This window comes from Mastomys coucha, unplaced genomic scaffold (assembly GCF_008632895.1).
Source record: "Mastomys coucha isolate ucsf_1 unplaced genomic scaffold, UCSF_Mcou_1 pScaffold15, whole genome shotgun sequence".
NCBI lineage: Eukaryota > Metazoa > Chordata > Mammalia > Rodentia > Muridae > Mastomys > Mastomys coucha.
In genome coordinates this window covers 156,207,879-156,228,213 of record NW_022196897.1, presented here as the reverse complement: position 1 = coordinate 156,228,213, position 20,335 = coordinate 156,207,879, and the positions used below count along the sequence as shown (strand labels likewise).

General features: G+C 47.0%; 1 protein-coding gene across 2 annotated transcripts in view; it reads right to left on the bottom strand.

The window, feature by feature from the left end:
* Positions 1 to 434: 434 nt before the first annotated feature.
* Positions 435 to 20,335, bottom strand: part of Tshz2 (teashirt zinc finger homeobox 2) — a 462,303-nt gene continuing 442,402 nt past the window's right edge. For both annotated transcript variants that reach the window (XM_031372865.1, XM_031372867.1), the window contains exon 3: positions 435 to 2,966. Coding sequence is in view for 1 of the 2 variants with exons in the window: in XM_031372867.1 (XP_031228727.1) it covers positions 2,965 to 2,966 (2 nt within the window). In the remaining variant the exon portion in view is untranslated. The remainder of the gene's footprint in view (positions 2,967 to 20,335) is intronic.

Below are 20,335 nucleotides of genomic sequence, written 5' to 3'. Positions count from 1 at the left end.
CGCCTTAGCTGGAAGGAGGCACAGAGAGGAAAAGGACACCTCTCATTGTCTCTGATCCCAAAGGGTGGCTGAAGAGCTGAGGTTCTCAAGGGTAATTTGCATAATATTTGCATATCATTCTCCTTCCGCTTCTGTGGTCCCAGCTTTCCCTAAAGAAGGAAGTGGTACTAAAGCAGATAAAAATGCTCTCCTGGAGTTCAAGTCATTTCATGTTTTCTCTCCAGGAAGAAGTTTCTAGAAGCTTCATAGGCTTGCCAAATGAAGACAGGCCCGGTGTCTAGAAATATACCAAGAGCCGTGTGCACGTTGTGGTGCCGGCTCGGATCTTGTTTTCTGCAGAGAACATTAACAGCTGTCTCTCAGCAGTGACATTCACAGTTGCCAAGTGACAATTCAGGAGTCTAACCAAATTTATCAATATTTTTGTCTCTCGCCTCCCACTTCACCCCACCAGAGAAATTGCACTAACAGAACCGTATAGATTATATGCAAAGCAGCGCATTTATTCTTATTTTCGTCTTAGGAGGGAAACGATTACCCAGGAGTCCAGAAGCTTATTACATCTTCCCAGGCAGATCAGGAGGTCTGTGTTTGCATTTGGTTGGTTTCAGAGGATCTGAATTATGTAGCTTTGCTAGTAACCCCGGGTTGGAACAGGCGATTTTTATCAGCTTCAAGAACCTCCATGCTAATGTATTATCCCCCCTCCCTTTTAATAGAGTCTCGCTGTTGAAGGACAGTGCTCAGCTGAGTCTACCCTTCAATCTTAACCCGTCTGAAGACTGTTCCTTTCCAGCCGAGTTCCGTTCATTTCTGGTTGAACAGGTTAAGCAAAGACAGACCTCTCTGTTCTCAATTCACTTTACGATCCTCCCATCATAAAAAATAATATCAGCACCTTGCTTTTCATGTCAGAACTACCTCTGAGCCGCTGTTCCCTGTGCCCGAGAGTAAATCCCGTAAAAGCCAAGTCGCCGTACTGTTGTTATTTTTCCTTGTGGGTGATTGATGGATGGATGGGCGCTGACACTTCAATGAAGCTATTCCGACTGCCATCTCAATCCGATGATGTGAGGGGTATATTTTCCGTCCATGCCTCATTACTTCAGAATGACATTCCTGGAACTTCATTTACTTTTCCCCTCCTTCCCTGAAGCACCATATTTTTCCCCATCTAGGTTATGCATACCATAAAAAAAAGCAATTTGCTATTATATGTGGCATAAGGGTAACACTTTCCTTAGGAGGTAAATAAGTTTTTTTTTTCTTTTCTTTTTTTTTTTCTTCAAATTTTATTTTAAATCCCAGGGTTGAATTTAGGGATCATGTCAAAATTTCCAAGACATCTCCAACAGGCAGCCTCTATAATAAATGGTGAAAAGGATGTATTTGGCTAAGTTTTGTCAGTTTTTTTTTTTTTTGATAACCTTGGTAATTAAAGCAACAACATAAAATAGTCGTTTGTTTCCGAATGTTGTGCATTTCACCTATAGCTGAGTGGCAATTTACAATACAATCTAGACTTTGTTGTCCTATGAGAATAAAGAGACTCATTGTTTAAATGAAATGATGGATTTATCTATTATAGGCTACTCTGCATTGTACAGAAAATGCTCAGCTAGAAGAGACCCATCCTCCTCTGTACTTCCAAACTATGTACTAGGTCTGCGAGACTTTAATATTAAAACATGCTCTTAGCTTTTCCAAGTTGACTTAGGACCTGATTTTAATCTGTGTAATACAGTATTCCCGTTAATAATAACGTGTAATTAAGACATCCGTTAAAAATCCATAACGTTAATTTAATGGAGAAAATCTAATACAGTTCTATTGGAATTTTTACGTTAAATTAACTTTAACGGGCTTTTAATGGATGTCTTAATTAGATCTCATTATTAACGGGAATATTCCACAAATTAAAATTGGGCCCTTAAAGTTTTAATGAAAAAAGTTGCAGGAACGCGTTTAAAAACGGACACCCTGTTTTCATGCATTCGGCTGGTTGGGAGGAGAAGTTGCGTTTCAGAGGCAACAGGTCCTACAGGAAGAGACAGACAGCGAGCGTGGCCGCTTCCCCTTGCACCCTCAGTGAGGCCATCTTCTTGCTTTCTCTCAGGTTCTACTCTGCACCTTCCCAGTGGCCAGGCTCATCTGACAGTGGTGCATGCTGGGAACCAAGCTTCCAGACTGCTCAGGATAACCTCACCGAGCAAGCACGTCCTAGGCTGCACAGGACAAAGCCCTTGGCAGCCACACGGTTAAGCCGGCCTAGCCCAACAAGTTTCCCAGAAGACGAACATGGTCGGGAGGTTTTCTTGGCTCAACCTCTGGTTTAACTTAATAACTCCTCCACTGTGCTGTGATGAATGGCTCCCTGGTGCAGGGGCAGGACTAGGCAATCCAGGTGCAACCTTAATTGTTACACTGAACAGAAACATTTCCTTTAGACAAACCTTCCCAGGGGGCTTATAAATAGGAAATGGACGTTACCATGAGAAGTTCGCTCCCAAGAGCAGCCTGCTGGACATTAAACTAGGAAGAGTGATTGCCCCCTCCCCTTCCTGTTACAAATGGAGAAGAGAGGGATGGGGACGCTCCCAGTCATTAGTTTTCCTCAGTGGCACTTTGTTTCTTTTGGACAGTGAAAAGAGGCCCTCGGAGAAGCGACAGTCCCGTTGCAGTTTATCAATGAAAATCTAATATCGTTCATAAGAAGAGAAGTGGAAATCAATACTTCATTACCAAATTGTTAGTGAGGATGAAGAGAAATGTTTGGTGTGATTTTTTTCCCCCCTTTTTCTCCTTTTTTTCTTTTTCTTTTTCTTCTTCTTGGCAGTCTTCATAGAGCCAGGGGTCAGGAGGAGGTCATCAGTGAGTCCGAAGTCAGAAGCAAGGATATGACGAAGAAGGAGCGCTGAGTGAGGGAGATCCAATCCGGGTGGGAAGATCCACGCTAAGGCATCGTCCTGCAGGGAGTCAGAAGAGAGAAAAACGGTGTTATTTCTAGAGGCATAGCATGGGCTGTATCTTGCTGGCTGGCTGCCCCTGTTTGCTTTCTATTGCCGTGATGAAACACCACGGCCAAAGGCAACCGTAGAATGGGTCTGTTTATTTGGCTGACTTCCACATTACACTCCATCCCTGAACCAAGTCGGGGCAGGAACTCAAAGGCAGGAACCTGGAAGCAGGAACTGAAGCAGAGGCTGTGGAGGAGCACTGCCAGTAACGGCTTCTTCCTCGTGGCTGCTTCTTTATATAACTCAGGACCACCTCCCCTCTCCCAGGGGTGGTACCACCTACAGTAGAGGTCAGGGGACAGCCCTGTAAGTTCCAGGGTTTGAACTCAGGTCATCAGACTTGGTGCTTACTGAGCCATCTCGCTGGCCCCTGTCAGAAAACCATTTCTATATAGAAGAGACATACGCGGCTCATAGAAAGTATTAGTCCGTCCAGGATGTCTAAAAGGCGGAAGCAACGCATCAGTGGATGAGTAAGTAGGCTATAGAGACACATGAAGTCCCACCCAGTCTTTAAAAGGAAGGATGGTGGATCCTTCTACGACATGAATGCACAATGAGGAACTTACACCAGGTAAGAGGAGGCGGCTACAAAAAAGGCAGGCACCTTGTCTACCTGACACACTTTTCCCCTAAAGATTTATTTATTTTATGTATGTGAGTACATTGTTGCTCTCTTCAGGCATCAGATCCCATTACAGATGGTTGTGAGCCACCATGTGGTTGCTGGGAATTGAACTCAGTTCCTCTGGAAGAGCAGCCGGTGCTCTTAACCACTGAGCCATCTCACCAGCCCCTTCCTGATACATTTAATGCCCACAAACCTTCAGTTTTGAAAGATGACAAACTCTGGTGGTGATATTTTTGGTTGTACAATACTGTGAATAGATGGAGCAGCACCAAGGCTTATGCTTAAAAACGGTCAAAATAGGAAATTTTACATTATGTTTATTTTAATACAATTAAAAATATGTAATCTATTTTTTCACTACAAAGAAGTTCTGGAGAAATGTAACTTCTGTTGTCCCAGGCAGAGAGAGCACTCCTCTTTGGTCAGCTGTACCTCTTCTACATTCTTTTTTCCGTGTGTTTTTGTGAGCACATAGTCTGCCACTTGCTTACTTTTGCAGTAGAAAAAGTTGTTGGTGATGCTGCCAGAATTAGTGTGTGATGCTGCACAGTGTAGCTGCAGTTTCCTAAACCATTCTTATGCTCTTGGACATGACCTTTGTTTCCTTTCTTTCTTTTCTTTTTTTTTGTTTTTTTTTTTGTTTTTTTGTTTTTTGTTTTTTTGAGACAGGGTTTCTCTGTGTAGCCCTTGCTGTGCTGGAACTCACTCTGTAGCCCAGGCTGGCCTCCAACTCAGAAATCCTCCTGCCTCTGCCTCCCAAGTGCTGGGATTAAAGATGTGCACCACCACCACCCAGCTGACCTTTGTTTCCTACATGAACTTTTTTGTTTTGTTTTTTGTTTTTTTAGATTTATTTATTTATTTCATGTATATGAGTACACTATCGCCGTCTTCAGACACCCCAGAAGAGGGCGTCAGATCTCATTACAGATGGTTGTGAGCTACCATGTGGTTGCTGGGATTTGAACTCAGGACCTCTGGAAGAGCAGTCAGTGTTTTTACCCACCGAGCCATCTCTCCAGCCGTTTCCAGTTTAATGCAACTGTATAGCGCACCCTGGTGGTTGTTTTTATGTCTAGAGCCTTCCAGTGTGTCAGAATGTTCTCAGAGGCTTAACCACCCAAGTCTAGTTATTGAGTCTAAAGAAGGGAATGTTTTGTTGTGGTGGGATCGGAAGGCCAGGCCTGTGAGAGTGAGTGTCTCAGCACTGGGATGGCTGAGTGTGAGTTTGAGGCTAGCCTGGGTTATGTACTGAGACTGTCTCAAAACCCTAAAAGCGAGTGAGACAGCACAGCGAGAAAGGATGCTTGCTGCTGAGTTTCATGGTCAGGAGCGTGTACAAAGGAGAGAGGTGACTCTTCTGAACTATCCTCTGACTTCTCCATCCCTGCTGTGGCATGTGCACCCCCACACAAATAAATTAATAAAAACTTCTAAAACGGAAAGACAAGAAAGAGAAAAACTAGCGAGCAGCTCTCGTTTGTTGCATTTACTGTGGGTAAACTATCGGTTGCTTCAGCTTGATATGACTGCGCTCACTTGGTCAGGTTTGAGGTTTATTATTATTATTATTATTATTATTATTATTATTGAGTTGAGGTCTCTCTTCTTCCTCTTTTTTTTTTTCAAGACAGGGTTTCTCTGTGTAGCCCTGGCTGTCCTGGAACTCACTCTGTAGACCAGGCTGGCCTGGAACTCAGAAATCCGCCTGCCTCTGCCTCCTAAGTGCTCGGATTAAAGGCGTGCGCCACCACCGCCAGGCTTTCTTCTTCCTCTTGTCCTGAAGCTCACTCTATAGACCAGTCTGGGATCAAAGTGGTGCATCACCGCACCCTATTTATATTTATATTAAGATTTTATTTTTATTTTTATTTTATGTGCACAAATGTTTGCCTGCATGTGTGTCCATCCATCATCATGTGTTGCGGGAAATATTAAAAAGCGAGCCAGCACGTTCCCGCTCAAGTGGCGGCAAATGGCGGGCCCCAGGGCTCCAGCCAGGTGATCACAACCCAGCGGCCTCTCTGCCCGCCAACTGTCCAGCAAAGGCCCTCGGAGTTCCTCTCGCTACCATGCAAAACCCCATTCACCCCAGGATCATGCATCACAACACCCAGTTACCCGGTAGAATTACAACTCTTAAAGCTTATAGTTAACCAATCAGATTTATGTATCAATAAAATCACAATTTATGTGATGCCAATACAATAATTTCAGAGTCAACTAATGATAAAAGCTTTATTCCAATTATCCTAACCTTATGATATCATAACTGTGGCTGGTTCAAGCCACGCTGGTTCACATTCACCTCCATTCTCCTCCCTTTTTCCCTCCAATGCTTTCTTGGCAACTTTTAACTCCGCCTCCCTTTCCCCTGCCCAATCACAGGCTTCCTGCTGCTCTAATGTGATTGGACAAGGAAAATCCTGCAAAAATCCTGCAATAATCCTGTGTGTGCCTAGTGCCCAGAGAGGTCAGAGCAGGGTGTCGGATCCCTTGGAACCGAAGTTACGGATAGCTGTGAGCTACCTTGTGGGTGCTGGAACTGTACCTGTGGAAGAGAAGCCAGTGCTCTTAACACCGAGTCATCGCTCCAGCCCAAATTAATAATTAATTAGAGACAGGATTTGTGGCTGAGTCTGGCCTGGAACTTGCTAGCTCAAGCCGTCCTTGATTTAAGTGTGTATGCTCGGCCGTGTGTGGGTATGTGTACTCTTTGAGTTCAGTGCCCAAAGAGGGCAGAGAGGGTATTGGGACTGGAACTGGAGAGACAGATGGTTGTGAGCCGCCTCGTGTGAGTCAGGTCCTCTGCAAGAGCAGCATGTGCTCCTAAGCACTGAGCCATCCTCTTTCTCTCCAGCTCATAAATAGCGCTTTCCTTCTCCGTTAAACATTCGCAAACCTTATGTGATACACGAAGAAAGTTGCTAGAGCCTAAGACTTGAACTTGAACTTCTGTAACTTCCTAGGAATCTTTTCACAGGTTCTTTGAACTTTAGGGCCCCAGGGCTGGAGAGTCCTGCTGTAAGGAGAGCGCCCTTGAAAGTAACTTTAAAAAAAAATTCCTTGAAAAAAAAGATTTATTTCGTTAGTTTAGTTTATATGTCTGTGTGTCTATGTGGGGTGTGTGTGCACATAGGTGTAGGTATGTACAGAGTCTAGATAGGTGTGACCGACCCCCTGGAACTGGAGTCACAGATGGTTGTGAACCCCCAGATGTGAGTTCTGGGAACTAAACCTGGGTCCCCTGCAAGAGCAACAAGTACTCTTTCTTTGTTTGTTTTTATTTTCCGACTCAGGGTTTCTCTGTGTAGCCCTGGCTGTCATGGAACTCTCTTTGTAGACCAGGCTGGTCTTGAACTCACAGAGATCCACCTGCCTCCTGAAGCTGGGACTAAAGGTGCGTGCCACCATCCGCAGCTTGCAGCAAGTGCTCCTGACTGTCACAAACTACTTATTTTTACTGTTTATTTATCTATTGTACGTGTGCATGTGCTGGGCATCTGGAGGCTGGGGTTCGACCGCAACTGTTGCTCCTCGGGTGTGTTGATCTTGGTTTTTTTTTGAGGCAGGGTCCCTCCTTAGGCTGAGTCTCACCAAGTAGGTGAAGTTGGTTGAGCCGAGAAGCCCAAGGACCTGCCTGCTTCTGCTTCCCCAGAGCTGGGATTACAAACATACACCACCATGCCTGACTTCTGATATGGATTCTGGGGATCCAGCCCATGTTCTCACAGCACGAGGCAGGCAGCCCACCGACCAAGCTGTATTTCCAGCCTGTTGCCAATGGTTGGAATCTGAGATGTCCATTGCAGTTTGAACACTCGTGTCCCAGCTAAGGAAGCACTATTGTAATGGCTATGGAACCGAGCTGGAGACAGGACCTAGCTGATAGAGGCAGGGCACAGGGTCCAGGCCCTTGAAAGTTGCTTGGGCTTGGCTTTTGGCCTGCTCTCTGCTGGGATTGGAGAGGCCTCTACCTCGGCATCTCAGTGTGACCCAGCTGCTTCAGTAGGCCCACATCCATCTCTGGGCAGGCTGAGGCTCTCTGTAAGCTAAATAACTCTTGCATGCCTTTGGTTGTTTCTGCTAGGTTGTTCCAGTGACAGAAAAGTAATGAATGCACTTGTTACTGTTAAGTAACGATACAGATCGCTAACCTCAGCACCTGGATAATTAGAGGCATTTCCCCAGGAACATCCGAGGGCAGTGACTTTCAAATTCCAGATAGAGGAGGGTCTTGCATTTCCATCTGGCTCTGAGGCTAGCCCCACTGGCAGTCCCTCAGAGTAGCCAAGCAAGGTGATGAATGATTGTAACCATGGCATTTGAGACAGAGGCAGGAAGGTCAGGAGTTCCATGAGACCCTATCTCAAAACCATCAGAACAAAAATGAAGTCCTTTGTGTCTCACCATGGAGAGATTGAAGACATGGTGTCTACAGACGGTCAGTGCACTGGAGGTATGGTAGATGGTGACCTGAGTCTTAAGCCATTTGGGGACAATCGATGGTGTTCTCCCACCTCTTTAATCTAGAAAGGGAGAAGAACAACCCTGCTGCACCCCAAGACTGTGAACTGGAAAAAAATTGTTTCTTGCTGTGGTGTGGCTCAGCCCTAGCTCAGACCTTTAACCCAAGAGCTTTCTGTAAACAAGCGTTAAATAAAGTCAATGCTGGGTCAAGAGGTGGAGCAAGCAGCCCGTTGACAGGGAGTGAACAGAACACGTCAGTGCGTGGGAAGGCAGCTGGGTGCTCTCTCTGCCTCTCTGAGCTAGCAGGCTTTCACACAGCTTCTGACTCCCCAGTCTTCATTTGGTAAGTCGAACATGTGGGGTTTTATTTTTCAAAACAATGCCACTCCTCATTTTCTCCTTTTTTTTTTTCTTTTTTGCTTTCGTTTTTTGTTTTTTTTTGTTTTTTTTTTTTTTGAGACAGGGTTTCTCTGTGTAGCCCTGACTGTCCTGGAACTCACTCTGTAGACCAGGCTGACCTTGAACTCAGAAATCCGCCTGCCTCTGCCTCCCAAGCGCTGGGATTAAAGGCGTGCACCGCCACTGCCCATTCTCATTTTCTCTAGTTCCTCCCCACTCCCTGAGATTTTAAAATAAGATTCTAGAAGAGAATTAAGTAGAAAATTAAGGCAGGCCATCAAGAGCATTTCTATTTCTTTGCTTGCAATGGATTACATAAGCTGGATTAAGCCAGAAAGCAATCAAATACTGGTGACTCTCAGACCTCTATTGAAGCCCTAACTTTCTTGCTTCAAAAACCTTTCTCTTCCCCCTAGTATGTTGTGAGAAAAATAAAATGGGTATAAATAAAAAAAATTAACTCTATATGTAAGAAGTCAGTGGTTGGGGCTAGAGAGATGGCTCAGTGGTTAAGAGCACTGACTGCTCTTCCAGAGGTCCTGAGTTCAATTCCCAGCAACCACATGGTGGCTCACAACCATCTGGAGTGGGATCTGATGCCCTCTTCCGGTGTGTCTGAAGACAGTGACAGTGTATTCACATAAGTAAAATAAATAAATAAATCTTTAAAAAATTAAAAAAAGAAAGAAGTCAGTGGTTATGGTCATTAAGTAGAGTTTGGGAGGGGGAGCCAGGCAAAATGTTACCGTCATTTCCATATTCATTACGGAGCCACTAACAGATGCTTAGAATTATCTATAATTTGGCCATTGTACTGGCTAGTTTGATGTCAAGTTGACATAAAACTAGAGTCATCTCAAAGGAGGGAACTTCAGTGTAGAAACTGCCCCCATAACATCTGGCTCTAGGCAAGCCTGTAGGCTAATTTCTTAATTAGTGATTGATGGGGGAGGCCCCAGCCCATTTGTGGGTGGGTGGGGCCATCCCTGGGCTGGTGGTCCTGGGTTTTAAAAGAAAGCAGGCTGAGCAAGTCAAGATGAACAAGCCAGCAAGCAACACTCCTCCATGGTCTCTGGATCAGCTCCTGCCTCCAGGTTCCTGCCCTGATTGAGGTCTTGTCCTGAATTCTTTGAGTGATGAACAGTGACGTGGTGACGAGGAAGTGTAAGCCGAATAAATCTTTCCTCCCCCAGTTGCTTTGGTCATGGTGTTTCATCACAGCCACACTGCCTTTTTAAATCCTCTGGCCAATTGCTTGGGTCAATTGCGTGGCCCTTGCTCCATTCTGCCTGTGCCTTCTGTTCTTGCTGGGATGTGGAACTCTAGTCACATTGCATGGCTGGAAGGGAACAGAGCTGGAACATAAGCTTCCAGGTACTGCGGCGAAGCCCCCAGGAGGCGCTGCAGCTCCTCACAGCATAGGGATTTGGGGGGACTCTGTGCACGTTTGGTCTCTCACCTGCAACAATGCTCATATCTGGAGACCATGCATCCTATCTAATCTGGTGGGCTGTTGAGCCTCTGGCCTCTCCACACAGGTTTCCATAACAACTGGTTTCAAGCACATGCACACTTTGGCCACGCACGCATGTGTGCGCACGCGCGCGTGCAACACACACATACACACACACACACACACACACACACACACTCACGCACATTCTTTTCTGGGATGGACTGAAGCTGATGAGTCTGGTGGCTTGCTCCTGAGGTGGGCAGGCAAGGAGGGTGTGGCTCCTGTCTGGTGGCTTGCTCCTGAGGTGAGCAGGCAAGGAGGGTGTGGCTCCTGTCTGGTGGCTTGTTCCTGAGGTGGGCAGGCAAGGAGGGTGTGGCTGCTATTTTAGTGCTTCTCAAAGCTGTTTGGTTGAAGATGAAAAACACAAGTGGAATGTTCATGTTGAAAATTTTTTAAAAAATCATTAAAAACATGAAGACTATGACAAAGAGAGTAAAAATGGAGACAAGGACTTTTAATGGTGCCGTCGTCGGAGAAGCCCGCAGTTCATAGTTTTCAAATTGATTTATAATTTGAAAATCCGAATTGGCTCGTCTTGTCGCTCGGCCTTACTGCCAGCGCTTCATTTACTTTTCCCTAAGAGAAATCGTCTCTCTGTGAAGAAACCCTTCCACTTTGGTGGACAAACTTCAGTTCTCACAGAGGATAAGATAATTGCCTAAATGCATGTAATAGTCTGCTAGGCAGACACGGACTCAGGCAGGTAGGCAGATATGCTTTAAAATCGCTCTCATTTTTATTATGTGTCCCAGTCTGGCCTTGTACTTGAACTCCTCCACAGATGTGCCACCCCCCTCCTCCCAATAGAGTGTCCTGGAGCTCAGCTTGGCCTCACATTCACTATGAATCAGAACGACGACCATGACTTTCAGAGTTCTAGGATGCTAGGCATGTGGACCAAGTCACTTGGTGCAGTGCTGGGAATGGAACCAAGGTCTTCATGCATGTTAGACAACCTCTCTTCCTGGTGAGTGGCGTCCTCAGCCTGTGTGGCACTATAGACAACCTCTCTTCCTGGTGAGTGGCGTCCTCAGCCTGTGTGGCACTATAGACAACCTCTCTTCCTGGTGAGTGGTGTCCTCAGCCTGTGTGGCACTATAGACAACCTCTCTACCTGGTGAGTGGCGTCCTCAGCCTGTGTGGCACTATAGACAACCTCTCTTCCTGGTGAGTGGCGTCCTCAGCCTGTGTGGCACTTGCTAGTGGTTTTCTTCTGCTTAGTTTTCTACCCTTGAGAACAGATAGAGATGAATTGCTTTAGGAAAGGGAAGTCTCTCTTTCTCTCTCTCTCATAGACACAAACATGCACAAACATGTTCACACATGTACAAACATGTATATACTCACACACGTTCATATACACTCATACATTCACATACTCACCCATATACACCCACACATGCACATATACATACATATGCACATATACACATGTATGTACAAATGTATACACACACAGACACACACTCACCCATATATACACACACACATGCACAAACATACACACTCACACACACACATTCACACACACCCCTACAGGTACATATACACATATGTACACACACACACACACACACACACACACCAGTTTCTGAGTGCTGGGAGGAAAACTGCAACTGCTTCTTTTCTTTTCCAAAACATCAAAAAGGCTGAATCAGTTCCAGCCACTGGCTGTGTCAGCAGCAGTGGCCGCTGTCTGTCTAGACCAACAGCGGTGTGATTTTACCAACTGTGTCATGATCAGATGTCAACCAAGTCTTCCCTTCTAGAGGCCTTGGTCCCTGGAGTGGCTTAACCAAGGTGACATGAGCATGAGTAAATGGATTATTTAATAGTCATTTGTATTTAATACAAGTACATATTTTCTTGACTTCAAGCCTTTGCTTGCTGTTCCTGGCTTCCATAGAATCTGCACCTGGGAGACAGAGTTGTTAAAGGTGTTTTTAGCCCACCCTTGAGGAGGAACACAAACTCCTGTTATTTATCGGGGTAGTCTTCTTCCTTGGAACATAGGAATACAAATGACATGCTAGCTGTAATCATAATACTGGAGAGAAATCTCGACTTTTGAACTTCTTCTAGAGCTCGGCTTGTAATAAATCTCCCAGGTGTGTCAAGTGCGTGTGGGACACATCAGGACGGGAGCCAGGCAGGCAGCTGCCCAAGGCTTGAGGCTGGGGACTTTTCTAATCAGCACCAGAGCACACAGGTGCCACGGGCCTTTCTCCTGTCACCGGTCTCAACCGACTGTGCACTGGGCGAATAGGGAGTGCTGCTTAATGCAGCCCCTTTTACCTGTTTTATGGGGGCCCTTGTTAGCTTTCTCTAGCTGTGACCAAAGTCCTGACCAGAGCAGCTTAACAGAGGAAAGACTGCTCAGTGTCCCAAAGATACCAATCCGTCATGGCAGAGAAGATGCTGGAAAGGGGGGAGACAGGAAGGGGACAAGCAATGACCCTCAAGGACGTGCCCCTGAGACCCGTTCCTTCCTATGACCCCCCCCCCCCAACTTCACAACCACCAAATAACGTGCTAGCTATGAGCTTGTCTTAGTTAGGGTTTACTGCTGTGAGCAGACACCATGACCAGGGCATCTCTGATAAAGAACAACATTTAACTGGGGCTGGCTTACAGGTTCAGAGGTTCAGTCCATTATCACCATGGTAGGAGCATGGCAGCATGCAGGCAGACATGGTGCAGGAGGAGCTGAGAGCTCTACATCTTCATCTGAAGGCCTCTAAGAGAAAACTGGCTTCCAGGCAGCTAGGACCAGGGTCTTTTGTTTTGTTTTGTTTTGTTTTTGTTTTTTCAAGACAGGGTTTCTCTGTGTAGCCCTGGCTATCTTGGAACTCACTCTGTAGACCAGGCTGGCCACAAACTCAGAAATCCGCCTGTCTCTGCCTCCCAAGTGCTGGGATTAAAGGCATGCACCGCCACCGCCTGGCCCAGGACCAGGGTCTTAAAGCCCACGCCCACAGTGATTTCCCTACTCCAACAAGGCCACACCTTCTAATAGTGCCACTCCCTGGCCCAAGCATATATAGACCATCACAGAACTCATTAAGGGATTCATCCTTTGATTTGGCCTCAGGGTTGCAGACACACCCAGAGGGAGGTATCAGTAATTTCCTAAGTGCTTCAATTATCATTAGGTCTCCCTGAGCTACCCCCACCCCCAAATAGTTTAAGACCTTCTGTATCTCTTTGTGCAAAATGGTTGTTGAATGGAACCATCAGAGACAGGGTAACACCCCTGAGACACCAAGAGAAGTAGGTGAGAAGACAGCAGGCCTCCTGAGAGTGAGGCCAATGCTGTCACCGGGTGTCACCTGTGTCCTCACTTGTGTGTCAGCTTAGATGATCTCAGTGGCAGATCTTTCCTTGGCTCACACTCTTCATCCTCAGGCTGCCCAAGAGTTTAAAGAAGCCGGAAAGAAAGCCAGCGTGAAGCTTTGCCCAGGAAACCCTCCTGACGGTTAATGATGGGATTATGGAGTCTTAACTGCTGAATGGTTATCCCTAATTATAATCAAAGGTACGTCAATCTAAATAAAAATGATAAGGCAGGGAGCCAGCCCCTGCTATCTACCCCTCTCTACTCCCCATGAGCTTTTAGACACGAATCTGTCCTAAGGATGATGCTCTGACGGGGCTTGGATGGAATAATTATCAAAAAGAAATGGAACTCAGTGTTGAGTTAAACTTACTCTTTTTTTTTTGCAATAAAGAATGGTTAAAATTATTATCATTATTAAAGATAGAAAGGGACAGTTTCTTTTTCGTTTAAATGTTTGGCTCTACCCTTCACTGGGTGCCAATTTTTGACCCGTGGTATGATGGTATGACATCCGTTTTATTAATTCTTTGAGTGTGTGCCTGCGTGTGTGTATGCGTGTGTACATGTGTACATACATGTGGAAGCTAGAGCACTATGTCTGGTATCTTCTGCCTTATTTTATTTAGTTTTTGAGTCGGAGTCTCTCTCTGAGTCCCAGGAACCCACCTATCTCTGCCTCCCCAAGGCTGGGGTTACAGCTGTGTGCTGCCTCGTCCAGCTTTTTATGTGGGTTGTGGGGACCCGCAGTCAGGTCTTCACGGTTGCTTAGTAGGCTCCTGTTCTATTTAATGCTTTGAAAGTATTTTTGCTCCCCCCTCCCACTCCACTAGAGCACTTGTGAGCACATGCAAATGCACGAATACCCATGACCTCCTCTGTGTTCACCTTGACAGCAAGCATCTTACTTCCCTGAGCCACTCAATTGGTCCCTGTTTAGTTCTTATAATCCCCAAAGGAAGCTTGTACAAATTATTGTTTCCTGTCTTTTTCCAGACTTGGGGTTCAAACACAGGTCCTTGCATGTGAGGCAAGTGCTCTACCACTGAGCCCGACTTCTTGCTCCATGTCCCTCTGGTCTATCTGTTAGCAGCCCGACTTCTTGCTCCATGTCCCTCTGGTCTATCTGTTAGCAGCCCGACTTCTTGCTCCATGTCCCTCTGGTCTATCTGTTAGCAGTGTGGCTGTGCCGTTTGTTGGCTGCATGACTTTTGGGAATGACATTTCCCTCTCCTGTTTCTCCACTCGTGAAATATCATAGCACCTTCGTACGCATCACTTAGTGTACCATAAGCGCCCAATGAGATGCATATTCCTGGATCTGGAGAGATGGCCCAGTGGTTAAGAGCACTGGCTGCTTTTCCAAAGGATCTGAGTTCAGTTCCCAGCACCTACATGGTGGCTCACAAACACCTGTAACCCCAGTTGCTGGGGTTCTGGTGCCCTCTGATGCCCCCTGCTGGCCTCTATGGTCACTGCATGCACTCGGTGCACAGACGTCATGCAGGCAAACCAGTATAGACATAAAATAAAAATTTAAATAAGAAGCCGAGTAGTGTCGAATTCAAGGCCAGCTTTGCCTATGGAGCAAGTTCCAGGACAGCCAGGGCTATACACAAAGAAACCCTATTTCAAAAAAATCAGTAAAATAAAATATAAAACCAAGGTTCCTTTAATGATCCTCACTTCTCTTGTGGTTTTATCATGTAGCATGTAATAAAGTGCTTTGGAAATGCTGTGGAATGGGATGTAGAATACATTTTTAAACATACACATGAAATTCGTTGATGCTTGAGAAGTAAGTTATTAGGCCTCAGAAAACAGATTAGTCTTTTCAGAAATTTAAAAATGCAAGTAGCAAGAGAAGCTCTTCAGCTCCATACTCGAGATAGAGTGAAAAGAAATCCTTTGTCAATTCAGATGTGAAGCTAAGAAACATTTCTCTCCTTTTATACACACACACACACACACACACACACACACACACACACACAAAGGGATAAAACCTTTGCCAGCGATGTTAAGCAAGAGAACGAAACTCCTAGTCACACACCCACCGCTCCATTAAGAGCCCGGTACCAGCCCTGCACTGGACGAGTCCAGCAGAGGGCTATGCCACCTCCTTCCTTCCTCACAGGAGGGGGAGGGTCTGCTCGAGGTCACAGGATTATGGGATGGAAGGGGCAGCTGGTGGTCTGGGTGTTTCTGCCCTCAAGCCAGTATTTGCTGCTGTTGCAGGGGCTGGAGAGAATTTCCTCAGGAAAACTATGTGACCAAGGATGATAAGGATTGAAACTGTCTAGCTGCTGTCAGCTTTCCAAATGTAAATTAGAAGGGAAGAAATATCAGGGTATCATCCCGAGAATGGAAAGGACAATGTCCCTGGCGCCTTTGACGGTAATTATAATTTCCTGTCTTGAGGCTGCAGATCTCATGTTTGACGATGCCCCTAGGTGGTGGCTCTTGGGGCTTGGCCACGAACGAGAGAAAACAAGTGATTTCCTGCACCCATTCTTAGAGAGCCACACCGCTCTATTCCCAAACAGACCTTCAACTGTTTGAAAGAGGCCTACGCGCTGCCAGGCATCACCATAAACAACCCAGACAGCCCCAAGTCGGCCGCCAACGACGTGATTCACTGTGGCGCCCATCTTCTCTAGTGGGGCGCAGAGCCAAATGTTATTTATTACAAGTGACTTATGGCCAAATGAGGTTCACAGGGTAGCCACAGCCGGGGGACTTCACTGGAGCTGACACTGGGAGCTGTTGGCATTTAGGAAACGTTGTCTGCCTTCGGAACATGGAAAACAGACACGCGGAGACTTCTTTACCCCTGTGATTATGGATCTAAAGCCTCTGCTTACAGTCTGTGGCAGCGTCTACACTGGCAAAAAGGCTGGGGTATCGGGCACATAATAGCCAATTCAGGTAAAGCTTGCTTCCCAGAACGATCTCTGCATTTTACAATGGGTGCTCACCATTGGCCCAAGGCATGGCCGCTGCTGTTATAGTTAGGGCCCAGGCTGGCCCTTGAGCTTGCTGGGAGCCAAGGCTGACCTTGAGCTCCTGAGTGGGATTACGGGTATGCACCACCATACCCAGCTCTGCTTTAATTTCTTAAAATATTGAATAAAAAATTGTGTGTGTGTGTGCGCGTGTGTATTCAGTGCATAAAGAGGACAGAAGAGAACAGTGGATTCCTAGGAGCTGAGCTGGAGTGTGGTGAGAATTAGTTTTGTGGGTAGTGGGAATCTGGAAGGTAGCGATCGCTTCAAAACTCTGCCTGCCATCTTTCCAGCTCTTATTTAATTTTTATACGGATCCCCAAAGGAAGATCCCTGGCCTCTGTCTAGAGGTCTTGAGACTGGGAGACAAAAGTTGTAGGGGGCAGGATGATGTCACACGCCAGGAAGTGACAAAACCAGGGTGGGGGGAGAAGAAACATGTGTGGTGCTCTCCCTGATGGGCATGCGCTGTTAACTGCCACAGTTCCAAACTGGGTCAGTCTCAATCACGGACGACAGACGGCACAAACAAGCAAGGTGAGTTGTTTCCTTTTTACGAGGGGGGACCCAGAGGCTGTCTACTGGTGGCACACTTTCCCCCAGTGACCCTGAGATAAAAATCAAGATTGGTCTGAGTCTCAGATCCGTTAACAGCAGTTCCTGAAGATTGCTCCGGAGAGCTCAGGTTCCTGAAGATGCTAAAAGACAAAACAAAACAAACAAGCAAACAAAAGAAAAAGCAAGGCTGGGCGTGGTGACATGCTTTTAGTACCCACACTCAGGAGACAGAGACAGGTAGATCTCTGAGACCTAGGCCAGCCTGGTCTACATAGGAAGGTCCAGGCCAGCCAGTGATGCGTGGTGAAAGCCTGTCTTAAAAAAAAAAAAAAAAAAAAAAAGACAGTTATTATGGACCCGTGAGGTGGCTCAGTGGCAAAGCCTCGCGTCTTGAAGCCTGCGGACCTGAGTGCAGTCCTGGGAGTAAGAACTTCTGCAAAGTTCTCTTTTGATGCCCACGCACACAAGCTGTGAGTCACAAGAACCCTCGTGAATAAATCAATGAAAAAAAGTTCATTTATTTATATTTGAAGCATACCAATCCATAGCCCATCCCCAGAGGGTCTTTCCTTATTTTACAGTCCAGACCGGCTCCTCCGAACTCTTCTGTCAGCCCTCACTGCTGTAAAGAATATGTCCTGTAAATAGTAGATCAATGTCTTCACACTTGGCCCATTCCTCTGTCTATATCACAGAAATGAAAGTGGACGGCTTCAGGGCCGCCCTCCCCGCCACGCCCCCACGCCCGCCACGCCCCCAGCCCACCACGCCCCTACGCCTGACCTTCCCGCTATTGGTGAAACGTAGGAACGAACATTTCAGGCATTGGATGCTGGTCATAATTATAATAAGAAATACCCAGAGGTGCTGGGTGGCAGCAGTGCACACACCTTTGATCCCAGCACTGGGGAGGCAGAGGGGAAGATCTCTGTGAGTTCGAGGCCAGCCTGGTCTACAGAGCAGCTTCCAGGATACCCAAGGCTATGCAGAGAAACCCGGACTCAAAAACAAAAAAAAACAAAACAAAACAAAACCCAACCAACCAACTAACCAGCAACAAGAAAAAAACTCAACAAAACAGAACATCCACCTTTTTTAAGTAATTGTCTCTATTGTATGGGTGTTTTGTTTGCATGTATGCATACACATGCACCACATGTATGCAGTGCCCTTTTAGAGGACAGGAGAAGGGGTCGGATCTCCTGGAACCAGAGTTCCGGAGGTTGTGAGCAGCCATGTGGGTGCTGAGGACTGAATCTGAGCCCCAGAAGAGTCTCACCTTTGGAGGACCCTCTGTCCAGCCCCACAGGGCGGTTAATTTTGACAAGACAGTCAGGGAAGGAAGCAAGGATCTGAGATGCTACAATAGCAACCAGGCCATGTTCACAGCCGACAGGTGACCTGACTGTGCGCCACATGGCCTCACATCTCCATCCTGGCTCTACTCCACAGAGTCACCAGCCCTGGAGCCTACCCCCAGAGGTTCTGTGACTGTCTCAGGCATGGCCGCGGCTCTCTGGGGATTACTGATTCTTGGGAGACTGTACCACCCTGAGATCGACGAGCATTGCTTTAGGGTCTGAGACCTTAATTGGTTAATCTCTTCCATTGAACCAGGTAATTCTTCTCCCCTTCTTTCTCCTCCCCCTCCCCCTTCAACCCCTCCTCCTCTTCCTCCTCCTTCCCAACCTCCTTTCCTTGATACACACTTGCTATGTAGCTCAGGTTGGCCAGGGCCTTGCTATGCAACCCAGACCAGCAGACCAGTGTCAAACTCATCTCAGCCCTGCCTTAGCCTCCCTAGTGCTGGGTCTGGCTACACAATTCTATTTTTTTTTTTTTATAGACACAAAACACACAACTTATTCTTTTATAGCAAACCACACAAACAAAACGAACGCCACCAAGCACAATCAAAAGCGCACACCACTGTTTCCAAAAGCAGCCCACCTCATGTTGTCAGCCCCAGGTAGGTCACAGTGTCTTGTCCGAGACGGTATGTCCTGGGCTCTGCCCAGAAATGAGCCCATACCAGGCACCGTGGGAGGAGCTTTATCCGTATGGAGCTTCCCACAGCAGGGCTGAGGTGAGAATGGTCAGCGGTGCCATTTTCCAGAAAGACCCACTGGCTCCTGGGGGTATGAAGGGAGGGATGAGGTCACCATGGCTCTTGGAAGTGGAGTCTACATCTCAAATGTCTTCTGCACTCAGCCCGCCCCGCCCACCAGGACCACAGGCCTACACTGCCCCCTAGAGGGCGTCTTCGGGATCACAGTCTTTTCTGATCGTGGCTCCGAACCGTCCTGCCTTCTTAAATAAAGTAATGTAGGTTTTCTTCTGCCCCTAGACCTGCTGTGGAATAGCAATGATATGTATCCAAAGAACCACACGGAATGTATGAGAAACCTTTCAGCCCTTCCAAGCAGAGCCGTGTGTGAAGCAATAGGAAAGAAGATAAAGGGAGGTTGGCATGGGGCACCCAGTCTCAAGCTTCGTCTCCCGAGGCAGGGTCAGAAGATGTGCAGTGGTCCTTGGAAGCAGGCAGAGACTGGAGAGAAATGACAAGGGCTTAATTGGCAAAGCAATGTCACTGGCCGGTGAACCCCCAGTTCCCATGAACCCCCAGTACCTCAGAGTACGAGGCAGCCATCAAAGGGTGGTTAGTGAAAAGAGGAAACGTGCACATTCCAAGTGTGTGCACACACAGGCTGACACACTTGCTGTGCAAGCCTCCCCTCCCCAGTCTGCACACACAGGCTGACACACTTGCTGTGCAAGCCTCCCCTCCCCAGTCTGCACACACAGGCTGACACACTTGCTGTGTAAGCCTCCCCTCCCCCTCCCCAGTCTGTAGCATTTAGTTGTAGCCTGAGTTGACACAGTTGGGGAAGGGAAAACGAGGACCCAATGTTTGGAAATGACCACTTGGGCCTCTGAGCAGCCTGCTCTTGTACATTCCAGAAATGTGCTCAAATGTGCTGTTACTCAACTGTCCTGCCTGGCCACTGAGGTGGAAAGGTCATAGGTTATCACTAAGGGTGGTAAAATAAATAAAGGAAGTGAAGTTGAAGCCTACACATCTTCCTAGGGCAGTTTGATGACCAGCATGCACAGACCAGTGTGCACTGAGTGTGACCAGCGTGCACTGAGTGTGACCAGCGTGCACTGACTGTGACCAGTGTGCACTGACTGTGACCATCATGCACTGACTGTGACCAGCGTGCACTGTGACCAGCGTGCACTGACTGTGACCAGCATGCACTGACTGTGACCAGCGTGCACTGACTGTGACCAGCTTGCACTGACTGTGACCAGCATGCACTGACTGTGACCAGCATGCACTGACTGTGACCAGCATGCACTGACTGTGACCAGCGTGCACTGACTGTGACCAGCGTGCACTGA